At 40.9% G+C, this 22,197-nt stretch overlaps 1 protein-coding gene across 22 annotated transcripts in view; it reads left to right on the top strand.

Annotated features, from left to right (window-relative positions):
• The window catches only part of FOXP1 (forkhead box P1), a 386,145-nt gene that overhangs the window by 304,108 nt on the left and 59,840 nt on the right, over positions 1 to 22,197 (top strand). For 20 of the 22 annotated variants that reach the window (XM_062630323.1, XM_062630333.1, XM_062630321.1 and 17 more), the window contains 4 exons: positions 7,067 to 7,204; positions 8,269 to 8,358; positions 13,648 to 13,807; positions 19,980 to 20,184. In XM_062630323.1, the coding sequence (XP_062486307.1) occupies positions 7,067 to 7,204; positions 8,269 to 8,358; positions 13,648 to 13,807; positions 19,980 to 20,184 (593 nt within the window). The remainder of the gene's footprint in view (positions 1 to 7,066; positions 7,205 to 8,268; positions 8,359 to 13,647; positions 13,808 to 19,979; positions 20,185 to 22,197) is intronic. The other 2 variants (XM_062630334.1, XM_062630341.1) reach the window with 1 other exon arrangement.

The following is a 22,197-nucleotide window of genomic DNA, read 5'->3' as shown; positions in this document are numbered from 1 at the left end:
AAAATGTCCTGTACTCTTTTGTTTTTATAAGGTGCTTACTTGCCTAGCTTTGCTTTCCAGTTATAAGGAAAGGGGGTGGTGGTGGTGGAATGCATCATGTACTCATCTGCAGAGCTAAAGAGGCCGTGCAGAGACTGGGGAGAAAAGCAGCACTGGCAAATAGCCTTTCTTTTTTTTTTTATCTTATTTTTTTCTTTTTAACCTTTCCAGCACAGTTTCCTCTGTTAGCAGGAGGATCTGTACTTTGTACTGAACTTGAATGAATGTTAGAAAACCCAGACTGAATATTGAACAAATAAGTGGAATTGCTAATTGTTCTGTGCACTAGTTTCGGACGGATTTGCCTTCATTGATTAGGTAAGATGCTCTGTTATTCGGGAGGGACAACACCCCCTCCTCCCCAAACTGACAACGGGTTTTAATTTTTAAGCTTTATCTTGCCCTTAAATCTGAAACATCATTGTTCAAATAACTGAGAACAAGGTAAACCAACAACATCAAAAAGGTCGGCTTCTGTGATTTCTCAAGGGCTTGTTATTTTGTACTTTCCAATTCTATTTGATGTCTTGACAAAACAAGATGACACAAGGGAGAATACATTAAATTTTGATTTTCATCTAACCTGTTACAGTAGTGGCAGCTTAATTTCTTTTACTTTTTACCGAAGACAGCTTTTTGCACAATTACTCTAATTGCCACACCACTTTATGAGAAGGTTTCTTTACGGGTTTCCCATTTGCCTTGATTTTGTGAGGCATTTTTTTGAACGTGCTTTGACCTTTAACACGACGAGCTTGCTGGTTGGAGTGTGTCTTCATTAGAACTAAATCAGTGAATGGCAAGATTGTCAAAGAAGCAACTGATGTTTTCTCATTAGAATCTAATTTGCACCGTTGTGCTTAGCTGTGATGTTCAGCTGTAGGTGTCTGCCATAGGTGTGAAAACCTGCACATTTTGAGCAAATAAAGTTTACAGCTGTTATAAAGGCTACACTTGCAACCAGAGTGGCAAAGTGTTTTAAGTAGAGCTCTGTTTTGTATGGGAAATAAACAGCATGGTTTAACCAGGTGGGTATTTTTCAATAGCTGTTTTTTTCAGCTGGCCAAGACAATAAATATCTCCTTAAATGCCCTAGGTTTGAAGAGGAGGCAGCTCCGGGTTCCACTCTTGCAGGAGAAAATAATCAGAGAGCAGAGAGAGGGCTCACCATTCCCTAGAAATCCCTGTCAGGAGTTGCAGTTCTTCTTAAAAATGTGCCATGGGGAAAGATAAAAAAAGCCCCTCTGTATAACGCTTCCTTTTTGCTCACATGAAATTCCAGCATATTAAATGTTGCCGGTTCAATCACGGTCTTTTATTATTTAATTAAGCTCTCCTTAATGTATGTATGAATTAATACACAAATGTAAGGAGTCTGACATAGTGATCATTCTCAGTATATTAAGGGTGCTTGGGAGAGAGGGTTTCAAGGGGTTTTCAAGGGCTTTAGGGATATTTTGGACGTTTCTAAGCAGGATTGCTTTTGGTTTATTTGAGGCTATTTTGGCAGAATATGTTGAGCTGACATTTCCTTTCCTAAACTCTGGAAAAAAAATACTGATTTATTTTTATTTTTTTTAATCTTTATTTTTTTCCTAACTGAATCATGATAAAATATCTCCCTGTTCAGAGCCATGTACAGCAGGTTATAATTTTTCACTTAATGCTGGAGCGGGAAACCAAAATGATAACTTTTTTTAAAGGTGAAAAATGATGCTGGTAATCTTGAGGCTGAAATCTTATTCAGCCTATTAAATGAGTATTTGGTTGTGTGTGTTCCGGTTTAGTCTCTGTTTGACAAATGTTAGATGTAGAAAGGATTTAATTTATGTAAACTTTATATTTTTATGCAAATTAAATGGGTATTTATTATAGCAGAAACAATTATCCTGGCACTTAGTGAGAAACCTGGTATGCATGAGAAGTGGTAGATAAGATCAGATGTTTCATTCTGTAAACAAATATGAAAATATTCCCGTTTTTCCTCAGCTAGAAGAGAATACAGAAGACAGCAGGCATCCTGACATGCTGGGAAATGTCAGCATGGCCCATCGTGCTGCCTTCCGTGGGTCAGAGGGAGATCTTCCCTCCTGATAAAATATAATAAACAAAATTGTAATAATAAAATGCTAATTTAATTTTAAAGAGGGTTCCCCCCCCCTCCCCTTTCATAGGGAGCTGTATTGTTACGGAAAGAACAGTTATGCTAATGACAGACTACTTAACTGATTTTACATTAATATAGTAAACATCACCTGTCTTAATGTGTTGTAGTGTATTATGGCAAAAGAACTAAGTCTGAAAGTGAGATTCCATTTTGCGTCCTGAAGCAGCATCGCAGTTTCTATGTGAATAATTCTAAGGGCAGCATTTTTTTGTTGTTGTTTTGGAGGATGAAATCCTGTGTCGGAAATGTTTTAGTCTCGGGGTGGAAGCGGGTCCTGCCTTCAGCACTTCTGATTTTGCTGGGCTCTGCTCTGGCTTGTGGCATCGTGCTTCTCTGCTTGCCAGGGTATCAGTGGTTTATCTTCTGTGGCATGAGCAAAGCTGGTTTGCATTCTTTCAGCTGAGACTTTTGTTTTACATTTTAGATGTATTGCACATAATAGCTTTCTAATAAGACAGCTCAAGTTAATTGTTTGGTTTTGCCTACCCATATCTATTTCTATTTGTAGCCCAGTTTTTTTAACCGTTCCTCAGCGACTCACTCTTTCTGTGTTCAGCTTTGTTTTGCTCTGTTTAACTTTTATCACACAATCTTTAACCGAAGAATTGCTGTTTGGAAAACCAAGGTGCCTGGTATGAGGTCTTAACTGAAATCAAGTTGGAACATACATCGCGGGAGGAAAGGATTTTCTGCCAGAGTTACTCTTTATGAATTAAGGAAATCCTCCCATCTTCCATGCATGCCTGCTAACAGTTAACAGGACCACAGCCGTATCCAACATCGAAGGCACATTGTGTGAAAATGGCATTCTTTTACTTTCTTTTTTTTTTCACTTCATACAAGATTAAACTACTTGAAATAATTTAGCCAGTATTTAATTATATTAATATCACTGAAAATGGGGGAATGGAGATGATTAAATGGGACTAAATCATTTTCATCCCCGTGACCCTTGTCTGGGCTGTACGCAGGAGTGACAAATGCATCCCTGCTGTAGCTCTGTTGTGAAGTTAAAGGTGAACTTGGCCTAAGTTTGGGGCGTTTTTCCTTGGTCGGTGTCGCCAAAACACAGCATGTTTATGGAGTTTGGAATCGGGGTAGCAGAGGAGGCTGTGGGGAGCGGGAGGGCAGTGGGGGATGCAGAGGAGCAGCAGGCAAAGCCCTGGGAGGAGCAGTGTCTGAAAACAATTGTGAGTATTAAAGACATTTTTTGCCGTTGATGGTATTAGCATGTCAGCAGGTCTATACTAGCACGGCTCCGAAAGCCAAATTGCAGCTGTATTTTTACCTTTGCTGCCAGGTTTACATGCAGCTGGGTATCTACCACACCCTATTGTTATCAGTCAACAATACCAAAAGTGGTTCATTAATCATATCAATAACAACAGTCGTGTTTCATGTGGAAAATGGAAATAAACAACTTCAAGAAAAGATTGATTTCTGCTCGGCATGCTAACTTAGCATTCTTTAAATATATCTGCCAGTAGTTTAATTTGAACTTCAACTCCCTGAAGGCAGTAAGACAAAATTATTTTAGTTCTTCATAAACTGCCTTCTGTGATTCATTGTTAACTCATAAAACACACTCATTTTCATGTACTTAAACAGTTAAGCCATTTTTAAAGTTGGTTTGTAATTTTTTTTGGCAACGCATTTAAGTTGGCATCTGAGAGATAGAAATCTAAAATTAATTTATAGCCCTCAGTTTAGGTTTCATTTACTATCAGACAAAATATCAGAAATAAATATTTTTTTAATCTAACGTAATATAAAGTATATTGCACAGTATCTGAAATAAAGTTTAGTTTTGACTGAATACACTCAGAAAGGGACCCATAAATATTAGAGAGCTGTAGTTAAGAACTTACATGACTGTTTTAAATACTATTGATTTAAACCACTGGCTAGATTTTATGAATCAAAGTGTAATTTCCAAGCTTTGGCTATATTTCTCATCGCTAAAGCACTCTCTCTTGTGTGCCTTTAGCAGCTTTCCAGACATTCAACACCGGATTAAATGATAGTAGTTACAATGATCAATAGGTTAAGACCGGTACAATCACTCTTACCGCTAATGACCTCGGTAGTAATGGGTAATAAAGTGTGGGCTATAATAGCCTATTGCTGGTGCTGCATGCCCTTTGATTCCTGGTATTACCAGGGACTAGCTACATGAAAAAGTTGGACGTTGGGAGTTAAGAGAGTGGATATATAGGCCATCATTCTTAACTATTTAAAGTCCTTCAGCCGCACGTGTGCCTGCACTTGTTCTGGAGGGGTGTGTCATTTCTAACATGGTACTTTCTGGTTTATTTGAATTTGTTTCAAAAAGGTTTCTCTAAGTTGTTTTTGTGATAAGCTGAAGCATAAACTTCGACTAAATGTGGCTGTTAGCCGTGTTTATAAATGGAAGGCAAGGCCTTCTTTGGAGGTGCAGATGTGGTGTGAAAATGTGGTTTCAGATGGTGAAATGCACGGATCAGTGCAAACTTGCACTCCTGGGTGTGCCATATATATTAAAATAGAGGTATATTTTTTTCTTGCTGGTTAAGTGCTTCTGTTGTAGCAAAGAGTGCGCAGCTGAGAGATCCTTCACCGGGAAGTACATGGCCAGTTTTCAAAGGCAGGGCCAAATCCTTAGATTTATCCCAAGATAAGCGTGCAAAAAAGCCGTGGAAGTGAATGGGAGTTGCCTCTGCATAGCTGACGGCAGAATGCGGCCCTTCGTATTAATCACCGATGTGTAGGGTTTACAGCACCCCACCCTATTCCTGTCTGTATCCCTGCTTGTCGTCATAAATCTGACTGAAGAGTATTTGTGTTGTCTGTTTTCCAAGAAGGGCACAGAAAACATACTTAAACATGCTTCCTCTTCTGTTTGCTCGGCCCAACTTCAATGAAAGGTAGTACAAACCCGAGGGTAAAGTAAACTTCTCTGGGGATGAGAATAATGAAGGTGAGTCATGCTTCGGGCCAAAGATAGTGACGGCACCATTGAATTAAATAATTCTGTACTCCCAGGAAAGTTTTTGAAAAGACTATGGATTAATATACTCTGAATTAATGGGATTACCCATCCTGGTGACTCAGTGTCCTCAGAGCTGGTCCTACATGGCGAGGGGTGGCACGGTGCAGCAGCCACTGGCTTTCCCATAGGCATGGGCAAGTGGTGCTGGCCACGAGAGACTTGGCTTCAGTGGTACTGGCATTTGACCCATAATTAAATCTCCATTTGCTGTGTTAACAGCAGCCTGGACCACATTAGCTATGTGGGAACACACCGTGCCATGGGGAATGCACAGAGCACCTCACCGTGTTTGCGTTAATGGGATGTCGAAGGCATGCGAGCCTCTGCTAGGCTTTCCTCAGACCAGTGTTTCTAAGGCAGTGGCTGGCCCTGGCACACAACGTGTACACAACAACATGGGGAGATGTGCAGTGTACATGCGTCTGACCTTCAGGAACCATTTTTAGTTCATCAAAATTAGTGATGCTGAGAAATCAGGACATCAGTGCATAATGACTGTGAAATTAGGAATGAGAGCTTGCTATGCAAATGACAGGACAAATCATGTGAAAAAGTCAAGATAAACTGCATATTAAGACATTATGTTACATAAAATTAATACCGCATTTCTCTCTTGCTTACTACTACACTGGAAGATATTTTTTTGAACTCCTTTATCTCCTGATCAGCTATTGTCTGCTGCTTTTTTTTAAAGTGGTGCACAGAAAAAGTGCTAAACATATTATTACCTTTTATTGTAACACATGAGATGACAGGAGATCCTTTTTAGCAAAGTATATCCTTTACTGCCTTTAGTTTTGTGCTGTCACATATTTGATTTGAAACTATAGAAAAGTAAGGTGCTTAAATATTACTGTTAAAACTCATATGGGTTTTGTCTTTTCCTCTATTGTTTTTTTTTTTCCCTTCCTTTTCTTTCCCTTTTTTTGGGTGGAGGGTAGAGGGGTGGGTTTCTAGGGAAATAGTCTTCTTGCATTACTAGGACTGACAAAATGGTTCTCATGTAGTCTGCAAATTAAACACAAGTGCAGTGATTATTTTGAATAGCTAAATTACATTCTAGAAAGCTTGCAGAATTCATAGCATTGTCATTAGGTATCCGCTTGAATACAATTTGTGTAACCTTGGCCAAGACAGCCTGTCATTTTAATGTCAGTGTTTTATCTGAACAAGACATCATCCTTTCAGATACAGTGTACAGGTTCCTTGCAAAGATGCCCGTGCAGAAATGTGTTAACAGTTGCAAATATGAAATGCTATCAAGTTCATCACTGTAGCTGTTTGTCACTGAAATGTCATGGAAAGCGGCTTTTAATGGTATCTCACATAATATGAAAGAATTGAAGACATCTGTATGCTGGGTGAATGTGGAATGGTAAAGACATCGTGGTAGGGCCTCTCTGTTGAAATTGCATAGGAATCTAGTGCTGTTATTCACATCACTGAGCCTTCCTTCAATTTTCTTAAAAACCTGTCGTAATAAGGTCTAGATCCCATCAGCTGAGGGATACTCAGCTCTGGATTTCTGCACGGAAGGCAAGGATTTTCTGGGAGGGAAAGGACCCAGTTGATGATTTCTTGTAAAAATAAAATAAATCTTAACAGGGTTTACCATGCTGCTTGCTGTAAAGAATTCCCATCGCAATAATGTTCTGCAGAAGGGGAATTTAGTCCCCAGGAGAATGTGTTTGGTACCTTGGTGTGGGCTGTGGTGGGCTGTAAGGACTCTTGCCTTCAATACCCTCCATGCCAGGCTCCGGGGATGCTGAGTGATGTGCAGATGCTGTGGCAGCACACTCTGACCCCCTCTTCCCTCTTCTCTTGTGCTTCAGGTTCCAGTGTCGGTGGCTATGATGACACCTCAAGTGATCACTCCCCAGCAAATGCAGCAGATCCTCCAGCAACAAGTGCTAACTCCCCAGCAACTCCAAGTCCTGCTCCAACAGCAGCAGGCACTCATGCTTCAACAGGTAATTGTTTCCTTAACAGCTCCAGTTGTTTGCTGCCTCCCAAAATGTTCCCAGGGAAAGAAGCTGCCCATGTCTCAGATCTGAACCTTGGAGCAGCAGTGCTCTGGGATGAACTGACTGCTCTTGTTTTTAATTCTAGAAATAGCTACTGGAAACAAAACCAGGGAGCAGTGCTAGGAGTGTTTCCAAGATCAGCTAAATAATACAGATGCATATTTAAGTGTCAGGATTTCGGCAGATGTTCGTGTTGCTTTTGCCTGCATCCCCCAGAAAGCCTGGTGTGCCCTCACTAATGGGAATAAACAAGGTAGTAGCATGATAATTCCCATTTTAGACCTTGTTATGTCCATCTGGCACCATAAAGGACTATGGAGATGGTGGCAATAAAAGTGAAGAGGTTTGCAAGCCTTAATTGGCTTGACTTCAGCCAACGTACGCCGTGTGGTGTGTCAGTGTTTCTCACAGCCTGTGGTCCTTTTTCAGCTCAAAGTTGGCCGCTGACAAGCCCCAAGGCTCCGTTATCGTAGGGTAGGGCACAGTGGGGGCTCAAGAATCCTGGGTGGGCATCAGCATCCACCCCACCCTGACCTTGTGTGCTCCCTCTTGCCCACGCCAGAGCACTGCCTGCGCTGTGCACATCTGGAGAGCGGGGAGGAGGAGATTATTTTCCAGGATGTCTATGCATGTATTGAACAACACTTAATACAGTCAAACCCTATCATTTAGAAAGCATATGTGTTTCACAACAGAGATTCGCCAGGCTCTCTCAGCAAGGGCATTTTGGCTTTGTTGTTACAATCAAAGGTCATTCCATGCCTTATTTTAATTAGTTTGTGTAGAAAATGGTATGTTTTTCATCAGTTCATTTTGGAGATTACTTTTCAAACGATAATGCCAAGAATAGTCAGTGTGCACTGAATTTATTGTTGAGTTTCAAACTAAAGGTCAGACCATTACAGATAAAAGGATGCTATTTTTCAAATCACAGTTTGTGTGTTACACGAAAAAGGGACACTGAATTGGCTCTCTACTTTGTTACTTACCATCCTTCCTTTTCTTTGTAGCAGCAGCTTCAAGAGTTTTATAAGAAACAACAGGAACAGTTGCAGCTTCAACTTTTACAGCAACAACATGCTGGAAAACAGCCTAAAGAGGTACAGACAATACCCATTTTACTTTCGAACCACAGGTCCCCGGGGACTGTCTAGTGGCTATTAAACTGTCATTCATCTTATAAATAATTGCACAACTGAACTGACTCTATCGGGTCTCAGCTTTCAGAGTTAGAGTTATTGTCCTGTTTTTGCCTGTATTTTTCTGTGCTTTCCATTTGCTTGCTGCCACATATTTTATAGCACGGGACCATGCCTTGGTGTTTGGTACGAGTACTAGAGCAAGCATCTAGATTGTATCTGGGGAGAGTGCTTTTGGAAGTTAGTTATGTTGTAAAGGCGAGGGGGCAAGGCGGCAGGCCCAGATATGGTGCTGTTCTCTCTAACAGAGCAAAATGCTGAGATGTTGTTTGGGTTTGCAGTTTCCAAATGGAGAGGTTCTGTTTGCACGTTCTTTGCAGCACGGGTTTAGCAGGAGGAACCACACCGTAGCAATGTTGGTGGTGGCACCAAGAAATGAGGTCTGAGAGACAGCATGGGAACGCTGCCTGTTCATGGTGTGGTGGTGGCAGACCTTGTTCTGATGCCACCATAGTCCATGGCATGGACAGGGCAGAGTAGTTTTTGCCTGTCCTTTCAATACACTTTCAAAGTACCCATTATGTCCTAAACTTTATTGGTTTTGGTGTGCTTAAATTTAGTTTTGGTGCAGTTAAGTTTCTTTTTAAGGCACTGAGTTCACCTCTCTAGTCACAAGGAGTTGGAGGCTTTCATGTTTAATCTGACATCAGTGCTGGCTTAGGTAGATCCTAGAAAGCTGCTTCTTGGCATGAGACACTGTGTGATGTCCTGCCGTGGCGGCAGCGTTTGTGTGTCACTTTACAAGTGGTGGTGCTCGGAGCACACACTGGTTTCTGCCCCCCCCCCAGATTCGGCAATTGTGCCACCTGTGCCAAGTTACAAACCAGAGTGAATTTTTCCAGCTGAGTTATAAACCCCTGAAAATAGGGGGTTTATAATGGAAACGCTGACACAACCTTAACCATAGCACGCTTACGGGCGCCACTATAATAAAAAGGGAACAGATTAAAAAGTGTCTAAAATGTAAATCTAAAGGACTAACAGTAATTAAAATGGAAATGGCACAGGGAGGGAAGGCATGTAATTGTGAGATATCACTGTGCAGAATGCTCTCAGCTTTGTTTTGCTGGCTGTTTTTCTAATTCAGTAGGGCTTACTCATCAGTGGCAGTTCAATGCGCGTTAATGACTCTGGGATGCAGGCATCACTCTGGACAAAGAAATGATTATTGTGCGGTCAAAAGAAGTTCAAAGACAAGAAGGGAATTTGAGTTTTTTCCTTAGAGATCCACATTCAAGAGCATATAAATTAAGCCAAATGTTAAAAACCACAGTCTGAAAGCTGACTTCAAAGTCACAACTCTCTAATTAATGAACTGCGAGCTTCAGTTTGGACAAGTCGTGGTTTGATGCGCCCATAAATCAACATGACAGGTCTGTTTCACAGTCTCAGACAGCGCTTGTCATTGAGTCACATCAGATGTAAACACAGCAGAAAAAAGAGGGAATATGAAGGAGGTGCAATTGATCAACAGAATTGGTAAAAACCCACTTTTGAAACGCATTATGCATGATCACAGGAAATGGCGATAGCCTCAAGAGGCTTTCTCCTTCTGCTGTTGCTTTTTTGAATCAGATTTCTAACAGCCTTCAAAAGGGAGAATAAGAATTATGGAGCTTCTCCCCTGTGGCTGGCAGGCAATAACCCCCTGTTGTTATTTTGTGCTTCTTTCTTTTCAAAGGCGTCAAAATTTAGTTTTTTAAAGATCTTTAACTCTATATTTGAAGACAAACAATAAAGGGCTGCCACTGTCATTCTTATCAGTTACCAGGGATTGTATTTTTTCTTTCTGTTGCCACTTCTTATTAACCTCTTATTTGGTCTATTAGACATAGTTTTGAATGCAAGCCTGCATGCTGGGAGAACATGAAAGTTCAGATGAGCTCAGAGGGCAGATAAAGAAATTTGAAGGGGAAAGTTACACAGCAGAATGAACGATAAAAGTTAACTCTTCTAAATTGCTGTTGTCAGACAGGAGAGCATCTCAGACACAAAGATGAGGGCTTGGAGCTTAAAGGAAAAAAATACTTTGTGTTAAAAAAGACGAGAAGGGAAGTTAGACAATGTGATGGCATTTCAATATCTAACACACTGATTTACTGTGGTCACACTTCTGATATTACACTATCGAAAGCAACAATAAGAAAGGACTCTTTTCCTGTTTCAAGAAGAGCATTTTAACACGATAGCTGTTAAGAGAACAAGGGGCCCAAGTCCTTCAGCTTTTTCTAGGGGTCGGGGGGTATTTTTGCTGATGGGTTTAGTAGAGGCCCGTTTCAACGCTGCATTTCATCCCACAGGTTTGTTCAGCCCCATTTTTCCTGCCTTAAGAAGGTTGTTCTTGCTAAATTAGCATGCAAGTGGTGGTCTTCTATTTTTAGTATTATTTTTATTATCCCCCCTCCCAATACTAACAGCTGGCTGTGGGGTGCCATGGCAATCAGTGCCATGGTGGGGATGAGTGGCTGCGGTGCTAACGAAGGCTGAGTTTGTACCTTGACAGATGGAACAAGTGTATTCATGTCCTGCGTCCCCCAAGTCATTTTGTGATTGCCTTGTCCTATTGTACTGTCGTGAAAGAGGGAAAACACAACCAATCTCCCAAGCCCTACTGGTAAAAGGGATCTGTCCCCCAAGCAGAATGACAAACAGACCCCAGTAAGGTGTCTGGTGGGTTTTACTAGAGGGCTGTGAGGTGTAGCAGAGCACAAGAGGTGCTGGGGTGAGATCCAAGCCCTCTGCCCATGGGGCTGCCTCTCCCCCTGCCAGGTCAGGTGTCCCCAAGGCAAGGGGGGCTTCAGAGCTGCAGAAGGATCCCGCTGTGTGCCGTGGTGCTGGACGGAGCGGGCAGTGTGCCGAACAGGGGCGTTTGTCCTCCGGCAGTTGTGACAGTTTATGTTAGGCAGTAGGGAGTAACCTAAGAAAGGAAAACAGACCTTTGACAGAAGCTTTAGGGAGGGGATCAAAAATGCAAGTTTTATCAGGATATTTCAGCATTTTAACACTGACTACTGACCTGACAACAGGACTGCACTGAGACCTTTTTTGTATGCATTCAATTGTGAGAAGTAAACAAACTGCCTTGTATCCTGTGTTTGGTAACTGGGTGGGGAGCACAGTTTGGCAATGTGTCTTGCTTTTAAATTCTTTCTTGGACAATGGGCCTTGTATACTTTTATATCCTGGCTTTTCAGAGTAGAGAGTGTTCAAGAGTTTTTCTTAGGACAGCTGAGAAGACAACTATGGGCATCAGTCAATTTATATAAAGGTTGTTGGTTTTCTTGAAGAACATGCTAACTTTACAGTCAGATGGCAAATGGGTAAAACACAGCTTACTGTAGCTAGATTTTTATGTAATACCATTTATTATATATATAAACGTATTTACAAAATGAATATTTATGGAAGCAAACAGTAACTCCTGATTTAACTGTTGCTAGGGCTTACATTCATCTGGTGCTGCTGTAGATAGTTGCAGCAGCTGGATCTGTCTGAGCAAGCTGTTGCAAAGAAATGAAAAGTCTCCAAGGTTCAGAACATCTAAACACTTGTTCGTTTAACTGTGTTCTTGAAGTTCTAGATTTCCTTTGGAAAGAAGAGAAATTGATTTTATAAATAAGATAAATAGACTGACTTACTGTCAGTAGACAGACTGACTTAACTGTCAGTAGGCAGGCTGTCAGTACAGTTGTGGGTACACAGTTGGTTGCCCCATTAAGGTTGATGGGGCATGGTGGTAGAAGAAGGTGGGGGGCAATCCCCTGGCTGTTTCTGTCAGTCCTGTGCCTGCAGCTCTGATGGAGTTCTTTCCCAGCTTGACACCAGTAGGGAATGGGGCCAGCGATGCTTTGGCTTGGCATCAGGGAAGGGTGACAAAAAGCTTGGGGTCTGGCTGGGGTTTGTTTGTGAAAGTATGCAGGTTTGTTATGGAAAGAGTTAATTTTTCTTTCCATAATTGTTAGCCATAATGGGTATAAGACCTCCACCTTGATATGATTCCTAGCAGATTAGGGATATTAGATAATTTCCTTCTATTTATTGTACTACTGCACTGTATTATCTTTCTATCACTCAGATAATTACTAAGGAAATCTACATTAATTTTTTTTGGCTAGCACAAGGTACTGCTAAACACTGGCATGATGTATTGATGTTTTACACAACAAAAGTTTTCCTCCTGTCATTGTACAATAAATAAAAAGATATTTATCAAAATGCAAAGCCTTTCATGGGTTTTAAAGAACAAAGCAAATAAAATACGAGATGAGCATGGAAGCAGAACCTAGAGGCTTCCTTAACTGCACAAAATTAAGGACTCTGAAGCCTGGAGTACTGTACATATTAAACACTCACATTCAAGTAAGATGTTGTTTGCTAAATTATGAATGTGTGTAATTAAAATCTAGTGGCTGTTTCTATGAAAGATTTACAATGTTATTTCATCGTTTGTCATGGCTAATTAACAATATTAGATGAAGTTTTTCTTCTTCAAAGGTCTGATTTTTTCTCATTTATTTATGTCAGAAGTGATAAACAGAGTAGTTAAAAGCTTCTCTGGGTACAGTAGTGAGAAAAGCAACATGTTCTCTTACACCTCGGAGGTTCAGGGTTCACATCCCTGTGGAGTAGAGCAGCTCCATCTTCTTTCTAGTGAGAATAATTAAAATTTTCAAAGTGCAGAAGTAGCAGCCTTAAACACAGCACAGACTATTCCAAACATAACAAAGTATTGTGGGGCTTGATGGATGAAGCAAGCAGAGCACAGCACAGGGTTGGTTTTCATTATATCTAAGTGTGATGTGATGATGCGGTGTGATTCTCAAGTTATACATGTTTTTTGCCTCAGAATTACACAGGACTTTTAAGAGCTGCCAGCAGTGTTTGCTTTACCCACCAGTGAAACACAGAGGCTTCTGGGGTAAAACTTGACCATGTGGATCAGGAGATGCTGCATACATTGTTAGTTGGGATGGGAGGAAAGATTTGGGTAGGATGAAAGTAACCGCTGGAGGTGGGAATCGACTGCAGCCCTGTGCCTTGGGGTCTTTGATACGGGGTGGTGGGCTCACAGCTTGCCTTGATAGTGGGTGACTGTGATCAACAGTTGAAGGGTGTTGAGACGAGGAGCCCTGTAAATCCTCTGTTAGCGCTTTGCTTTGTATTGACAAATGTGCATCTTTTCTCTTCCAGCCGCAGCAACAGCAGGTGGCTACGCAGCAGTTGGCCTTCCAGCAGCAACTCTTACAGATGCAGCAGTTGCAACAGCAGCACCTCCTGTCTTTGCAGCGTCAGGGGCTGCTGACAATCCAGCCTGGCCAGCCTACTCTGCCTTTGCAGCCCCTTGCACAAGGTTGGTGAGGGGTTTGGGAGTGGCCGGGTGTCTGGCAAAGCGATAGCATGAATGCACACACACAGAATTGTCACTCAGTAAGACAGAGACAGATCTCATAGGCTCGTAAAATAATAAACACAGAAAAACACTGACAGGCAGGGCAGGCATTATAGAGGTATTTTCTGAGAAGGGCACTGCTCTGGCTAGCGGGAGGCAGGCAGTTCGGAGTCAGATGCGGCTTGCACAACTACAGCCAGTCTGGTGGACTTGAAGCTTCTGGTTGTACACATCTGGGCTTCACATCCTTCACAGGAGGCATCTTAATCGATTCTTGGTGCTCAGTTCATGGCTTAAGGTAGCGTGAGAGCAGCTTTTCCTTCTTTAAATATGCTATTTGGTCCCTTTCTGGTTCCAGCCTGGCAAAGAGCCGGGCGCAGAGCAACTCTGATCTGCACGCTGCCGAGCTGTAGAAATTGGATTGCCCTTTGCAGCAGCTGGGAGGGAGAGGTGGCAGTGTCTTCTTTCCATGCCTGTTTACATGGCCCTCATTTCACTGCCTGTGTGCATCATAGCTTCATTCCTCCCTCCACACTGAGGCAAATTGAGATTAATTCCGTTTAATTTTAATGGTGTTGTTGACAATTAGATCCTCCTACATCTTTATTCACCCTGCACTCTGCCAGAAGTTACTGCTTTGCTGAAATCCCTATTTTTATTTTTCTTTTAAGACACTGATACATTGAAAGCAATAACTACTTAATCTCTGTATTTCTGACAGTGATTATAACCTGGGGCTTTTATTCTCTCTCTTTCTGTTGGGCTTGACTTTACTGTTCTGTATTAAACTAGGTTTGTCTGCAAGGCCTGGGACGTTTTAACACCTTTGGTTGAGTTCTGGCTGCTGTGGTTAAGGCAGCCTGTTGAAAGTTGGCATGGCTTAGGGACGACCAGGTCTTTCAACCATGATGTTGGCATTTCTGAGTGATCATGCCTTTTCATTCCCTTGCTCCATAGTAAATTTAAAATTCCACCTCAGCAACTTGAGTCAGCTCTGGCTGAATGACTTGGGCTCTTCAGAGCAGCCTTAGGGCTGCTACTAGTTGCTAAACCATATAATGAATTTACATTCAGCTCTATACAGTTAAATCTGGGGGAGAGGACAAAATTGCTTCTGTTCTTCACCTTCCTTTTTTGTGTGTCCATAGCTGCAAAAAGGAGGGTGAGGTAGCTGGAGAATATTAACTTCTATGGGTAAATGGAAACAAAACTGAGGAGTGCTTTGTGTGCAGCTGGCATGTTTTACTTAGGCTTATTTTTGCCAGATCCACAAAGGAATTTGAGTGCCTGTTTTAAAAGGCTAAGTTTTGGGACGTACCACCTCTCTCTGTGAGACTCAGTTTAGCTTTTACATCATCCCAAAGCTGGACACCAGGTCTAGACTAGTCCTGTGCATGAGTCAGAGGCAGATGTTCAGGAAGGTGGTGCCTGGCTTGGAGCTGGAGGGTCAGGCCTGGGGTGGTAGCTGGTCAGTCACTGTCGATGCACGGTCTGGTGGGGAGAAGGCATGAAACGAGTCTAGGAAAAAGGGCACGTAGATAAAATGCCATTTATAATGCAGAATATTGTATCGTGCATTAATTATGCTTCAGATTTATTGTTGGAAGCATCCCAAGGTGTTCCCACACACCCTCCGGACTCAGGCTTCAACCTTTCTAATTTTTCCCACAGCTCCTATACTATTAAGTTTGCTCGGTAAGGTTCATTGTATAGTACATCAGTTAAGCTGTCCAAAGGAGGGCAATTGGGCAGTGACAAGACACGCTCATGTGTAATGTGAAAGAAATGAATGTGGTGATGCATGAAGTGTAATCTGTGCGGTAACACATCGGAGACACCAGTAGGTAATTCAGCAGTCGTGGCATTGATTGATATGGTTAGCAGGGTAGTGTAACTATTAGTCCTCATGAAGAAGCGTATTTAAAACCTAAGGGGTGCTGACTTGCACACTGAAGATGACATAAACATAAGCAGAAAGGGCTGGTTCTTGCAGGGAAATGAGTTGTGAGCATTGGGGGAGGCCAGAGCCGGGGGCTGGTGGAGGGAGGAAGGAGTAACTTGAGAATTCAGGCAGGGTGCAGTACAGTATGATATTTTATTTTTCTTTATCAGAGAGATGATGGCTTAAAACTGATGTCGTTATGAGGTTTAAATCAACTTTCTGCTTGCTTGAACATGGTCACCTGGGTATGGAGGTACAAGGACACAAAGAGGTTGAGCAACTCTGTTTGTCTTTGAGCCGGTGATACCTGGGGTTGGGAAATTGAGTTCCGTGAGCAGTAATCTGTCAACTGTCCCCACAACATACATTTTTTAAACCTGTGCCTACATTTTCTTTCATAATCAAGGGGACAAGTTGTGCTGAAAAATGCAATGAAGAGCCAGGGCTATAGTTTAAAATAATTGGTAATGGACACTTCTTAGTGTAAAGAAAGAATTACATACATCATGCCCTTTTATTTTCAGAACAGTTTGCAAGACTGAGGCATATACTGTAAGTGTGCATACAAAACAACCGCATCCCCTTAGTAAATGTAGCTGTGAATTTGGTTAAAAGCATTTTGCTTTTATTCTTAAGTATCTGCAATGGTAATAAATGTTTCTAAGGAGAGAATGCTGCTTCATAAGTGATATTTTTCTCATGTTTTCAGAACTAATACATTGTTCAAAGCAGTATTTTAGTTTCATTTTAGTTTTTAGTGCTCGCCCATTGTCTTACACAAAATACCACATCCTTTAATGTTATATTTGTGTAATCTTTGCTGCTTTGTATTTAGACACATCTATAATCTAGATTTTACATCTGTACATAGTGACAATTTAAAAATAAACCGCATTTCTGCACTGTTCTGAGCTGCGAGAGCTGGATCTTTAGTGGCTGCAAAATGAAACTGCAAATCGCACTTCAGATCACCCGTGAGTGAAAATAATAGGACTGAGACATCTGGGTGCCTGATTGCTCCCGTGGATTTGGCAGTTTCAGGGCTCAGTCCCGCTCTGGTATGTAGGAAGTTGCAGCACCAGCAGCAGCGATCTTGGGTAATTGCAGCACAGTTCTGGGAATCTGACTTGGAATTTAGCTCTCGCAGTTAAAATGAAATTGTTCAATGGTAAATTACATAATTTATTGCAAGTGTTCGTGGATCTGTTTGACTTGCTTTTACCATTTGTTCTATTATTTTATTTAACCATTTTGCTGGGTGAGTAATGAGCGCAGCTTTCAGCTGCCCAGTTTGACAGGCTTGGTAGGAATTCTCTCCAGAATTATACTAAAAGAACAAAATTTGTGGAAGGAGGAGAAGGGCTTTTTCCAGATTTCATTTTATCAATTAATTGATGTTGTCATTTTAAAGTGATGATTTTGTTCCGATGAGGATGACATCACACTTAGCTCCTTAAATTAACATCACCCAGCCTGAAATCCTCCTCATTATCCTCAGCATTCTTTCCCCACACAATTGGGTGTATTTTGTTTTCCTTTCAGTATTTGGTATAGTTATCATTAGTACTAGTACGAGCTACACTTATATAGGAAGTTAGACCAAACAGCTTTTTATTGACTTCTAGAAGATTTGCATATAAACATAAAAGTGTATGTAGGTATAAATATTGTGTGTATGTATTTTAACAGCTGTAACACTTGCAAGCTTTTCCTTCCATAAATAAAGCATTAGTAGATCCAGAAGTGACCAGGAGGAGATGGGAAGGGAAGAGGAGAAAGGGGAACAGGGAGAGGGGATGCCAGCCAGCCTCTAATTAAAAACCTGCAGAAATCCAGATAAGGGAGTGGTGGCAAAAAAAAAAGAGAAGTGAAAAAAAGGCCAGTTATTCTTTCCTATTTGCTTATTCTGGAAAATAAAAATAGGTGTCGACTCATATGGTCTCCTATCAATACGTTATCAACAGACAAGTCTATTCACTATTGTTTCAATTGAGTAAACAGTGGTGTAAGGGTCAGCCGTGCTCCCAGGTAATTGTTACTGTGCAGACAGTCCTGTCAAGCGTGTTGGCTAAAAATACATCCCACACTGTCACTTTGCAAGGTGTTTGAAAATAATAGCCCGACACAGCAAAACAGGACACAGGCTTGTGTACTGACCTTTGTCTTTGTTTAATTTGCTCAGAGGTTTAATTTCAAGGGACAAGTAATAATTGAATATGTTTAATAACTAAATGCTCATTTGGGACAAAATCCATCAGAATGTAATTGGCATTTGGGTCTGATGAAAGGCAAATGGCGTGGCTTTAGAGAAACGGATGTGTCCAAAGAATATCTGATCGCTTAACGTATAAATTGAAGCCTTTTTTCATAATATATATTAATTGCAGATACTTAAGGATTTTAGCTTTTTTTTGTAGTGAACCGTTACTGGAGACTGACTGTTTTTGTTAATGCTACTCTCAGAAAGGCGGGGAAGGTTATTGGTCTGTCGTGCAATAATTTACTCCTCTTTGATATGCAAACGATCCACGGTGAATATAAAAAAATCCTATCAGACTCATTTCACAGTTCTTAACCACTTAGATTCTCTGGAGTCTATCGCCTCATTAGACCAGTGCTCTCCAAAGCTAGCATAATTAAAATCTTTAACAGTTTAGCAAAGTAAAGATGTTTGGCTGATCACGTTGAGATGATTATCTATCCATTGTATTCTAAATGACAAAAATAAATTAAATTTAGACCTTGGCATTTTTTATTATGTGTTTCAAATGAATATAATGCATATTGCCTTTTTTTTTTTATTTCGATACCTTAGGTTTGGTGAGATACATGCCTATGTGAGCTGCTGCTGTACACTCAGAAAATGGCAGGTTTCCTTAGGATAGCTCCGGTGCTACAATATGGTGAAACAATGAACAGTTATCCCAGTGATGATCTGGGAGCACAGTGATGAGAAACCTCTTTAAAAACACACAGACACTGGCTTCTGTTAATCTGTTTTACCCTGAATATTTAAGTGATGCGTCTCTACTGCTAATTTTTTCCCATGGCCTTCTCTGAAAGAGCACTGAGCTAGTCTTCAGTGAGAGCAACTTGACTTGTTTGATCATGTCACAAACACAAGCTTTATCCAAAAACATGATCTCAGTTTGAGCCTGTGTCATGCTGACGCGTGCAGCTCCTCTTCCAGCCTGGAAGTTTGCAGAGTTTTTGCTTGTATTACTTACTGATTGCTGTGTACTAAACCTGGTGTCCATTTTGACACCATAAAAAATACATATTTTTTATTATTATGATTTCTTGAAGCTTATTTTATGTTTTCATTTTACTTTTGAATGGCTCATTAGCATTGATCTAAGAAATGACAGTAATAATAGTGTTACTTGTGTAGAAAGTTATACAGTTTTTCAGTAGACACATCCATCAATTAAGTGAGCAGTTCGAGAAACCAAAATTAATGAGAAAGATAGGTGTGTTAATGAAATAATCATAGTATAATCAATTTGACTGTTAAAATTTGAAAAGCATTTCAGGAAGACAATATGAATTCATAATTTATGTCTAAAAGTGATTAATAAAAACTGTATTTAATAACAAAGCTATTTGTCATCATTTAAAACTTAAGCACAAAATTAGTCATATTGTGGTTCATGTTGTCATAATAATAAAGCTGAGTATTTTTTTTTCCCTAAGACCTTCTTTTCTTTTCAAAAGAGGTTAGAAAGTATTCACTTTCCTTAAAAAAAAAGCCAAAAAAAAAAAAAGGAAAAGAAAATAATAAATTTCTCCAGCTGACTGCAGAGTAACGTTTGGCCACCTTTGCTATTGGCCTGGCTGTGAGCTCACAGGGATTTCTGCCTGAGTAGGGACCTGGAAATGGGGCTTCTTGTCTAAAAAACACATAATAATAATTAATGAAGCGTATGTATGTGGTGTTGTGCTGTGTGGATCCCCCTACCCATAGCCTGCGTCTTGGGTTACACAGGTATCACAGGTGGCATATGAGAAGATTCAGCAGAGTCGCGCAGTGTTTAATATTAGACTTTAGTTATTAAAAAAAATAGATGTGCAAAAACACACACACACAAACCTAACACTAGGCTTTGTTTACTGACTCTTTGATTTAATTACTGTTTGAAGACGGCCGAATTAGCTGTTAATTGATTTAATTATCCAATTTGTTTGTTTCAGGCATGATTCCAACAGAACTGCAGCAGCTCTGGAAGGAAGTGACAAGCTCGCACACAGCGGAGGAGGCAGCCAGCAACAACCACAGCAGCCTGGACCTGTCCACCACCTGTGTCTCCTCCTCTGCGCCGTCTAAGACCTCCTTAATCATCAACCCACACGCCTCAACTAATGGACAGCTATCGGTCCACACTCCTAAACGGGAGAGGTAGGTGCTGGTGGGGTTTCCACCCGGGAGCATCTCTGGAGAGTGTGCCGAAATGATGGCAGAATCATTGGGAGCAGTGGCCAACCGCCTTGGCCTCGGTTTTGTCCTCCATGTCTTGCTCTGTCTGTTTTTGGTGTGGTTGAATAGAGTCTCCACTGGGCAGAATATGCTCCTTTTGTTCAGATCTGTATGGCTTGCTAATTGGATCAATGTGGGCACAATTAGCTAATTAGTAGTGCATTGGATAAGCATATTGGGAGAAGTGTGAAGAGCGTAAGCTGGGTTTTTTTGAGTTTTGCATCACGGGTGGTGGTGCAGTTGATGCATTTTGGATTTGCAGGCTGGAGGTGAGGCATGAAATCTGTTGGTCAGTACAGGCTGTTTCACCACCTGTTTATCTGCCAAATTTCAGTGCCCATTCTTGTCTATCATGTTCCTTTTCCCCCCTTTTTTTCCCCCTCTGTATTTACCTGCTTTCACGTGACAGGATATGCTTGAGTTCACTGCGTTTCTTTAAAACAAAGTAGATTTTTTTTTTTTTTAACTGCTGATAAAATTAGCTAACGGGTGTTGTTTGGCTTTTTAAAGTGTGAGTTAATTTATACTTGCTAGGCTTGCATTGTTACAAGAAGTGGCTTAAATCAGGGGTTGTCTGTTGACGTGCTTCTCGGCGCAGGCTCTGCTTTATTCCAAAGGATGCTTTATTGCAGGTTTGTTTCTTTACACCCCCAGATTTCACTGAGGCGTGTCTAACAACATAACTTTTGCTTACAGTGAGGCAGAGACGGTCCCAGGAGCTTGGGCCATGGGTCCCAGCTCCTGCTGCAGCCTCAGCATCACTGCTGGCTGTGGAGGAGGAGGAGAAGGGTGTCTGGGAGCATGTGAGCAGCATGGGCGCAGCAGGGAGGGCAGTGCTTCTTTGCATTCAGGAGAGTCCCTTTGCCCATCTAGAAATGTTAGAGCAGACACTAGTGAAAGCTGGATTTTATGGAAACTGATGGCTTTGTCTTTCTGTCCTCCTTTCATTCATTAGAAAGAGGCTAATGGAATTTTTAAGCCATAGAGTTTATATTTCTGGTGGTCTGAAAGTAGATTGATAGGGAAGCTATATAAATACCTCTTATATCTTTCTAATATTAAGAAAATGGTGCTGTTGGGAATAGATAGATTTTAAAGGAGAGCACACCCACTGTTGGAAGAACTGCTGTGTGTATAAGGCGTCATTTTATATCCATTGCAAGGACACGTGGGGTAACATCAGTGTATACATTTATAGTGCATGCAAGTGTCAAGGACATGGTTTTCATGAAGACTTCATGGGATACTAAAAACAATTTGATGTTTATTAAACAATTAAATTCCCTTTTTGCTGCATACGGAGCTGAACAAGATGGGTTTATGTCTTTTCAATAAATTTTTTATCTATGTTTTTCTTACCGAGTATATAAAATAAACCCATACAGTGCAGTGGATCTTCTTTCACTAAATAAAGGCATGTACTGTCTGCTAATGGCAGTCTAAGTGAGGAAACAGTATGCCATTGCTGTTTAGTTTGAAATGCAGTGGCAATACAGGAATCTGTTCTGAAGTAAGAATTTTCTCTATGTATACTCTTCAGCAGACTGTAAATCCATGTGTCTGAGTCCTGTAATTGTGGCCTGGAGGCAACTGGGATCTACAAACAAGGTGATACATAAGTTTTTATTAGTCCAGTTCCAAATAAATTAATAAGGAAGGCATAAACTTGCCATTTGTATTGTTTGAGGTTTTCTTTTAGTTTAGAACACTTAAAATCCTCTGTGCTTGAATTGGTAGCTGCATTGTTAAAAGCTTGCCATTGTACTTCTTTTAAATATCCACTGAGTTCTCTACTACAATATCAAAATATAAAAATAGGTGTATTTAGGTTAACAAATAAGAGAACCACAGATTTTGCTTTATCTTGCCTCTGTTTGGTACATGGAGGGTTTATATCATCCATTTGCTGCAGTGATTGAATTACATCTTTATCCA

This window comes from Pezoporus occidentalis, unplaced genomic scaffold, assembly GCF_034315485.1.
Source record: "Pezoporus occidentalis ecotype Australia unplaced genomic scaffold, CSIRO_AGI_Poc_V1 ctg35, whole genome shotgun sequence".
In the NCBI taxonomy this organism is placed as follows: Eukaryota; Metazoa; Chordata; class Aves; order Psittaciformes; family Psittacidae; genus Pezoporus; species Pezoporus occidentalis.
The sequence above is the reverse complement of the archived record's forward strand: the minus strand, read 5'-3'. Positions and strand labels throughout refer to the sequence as shown.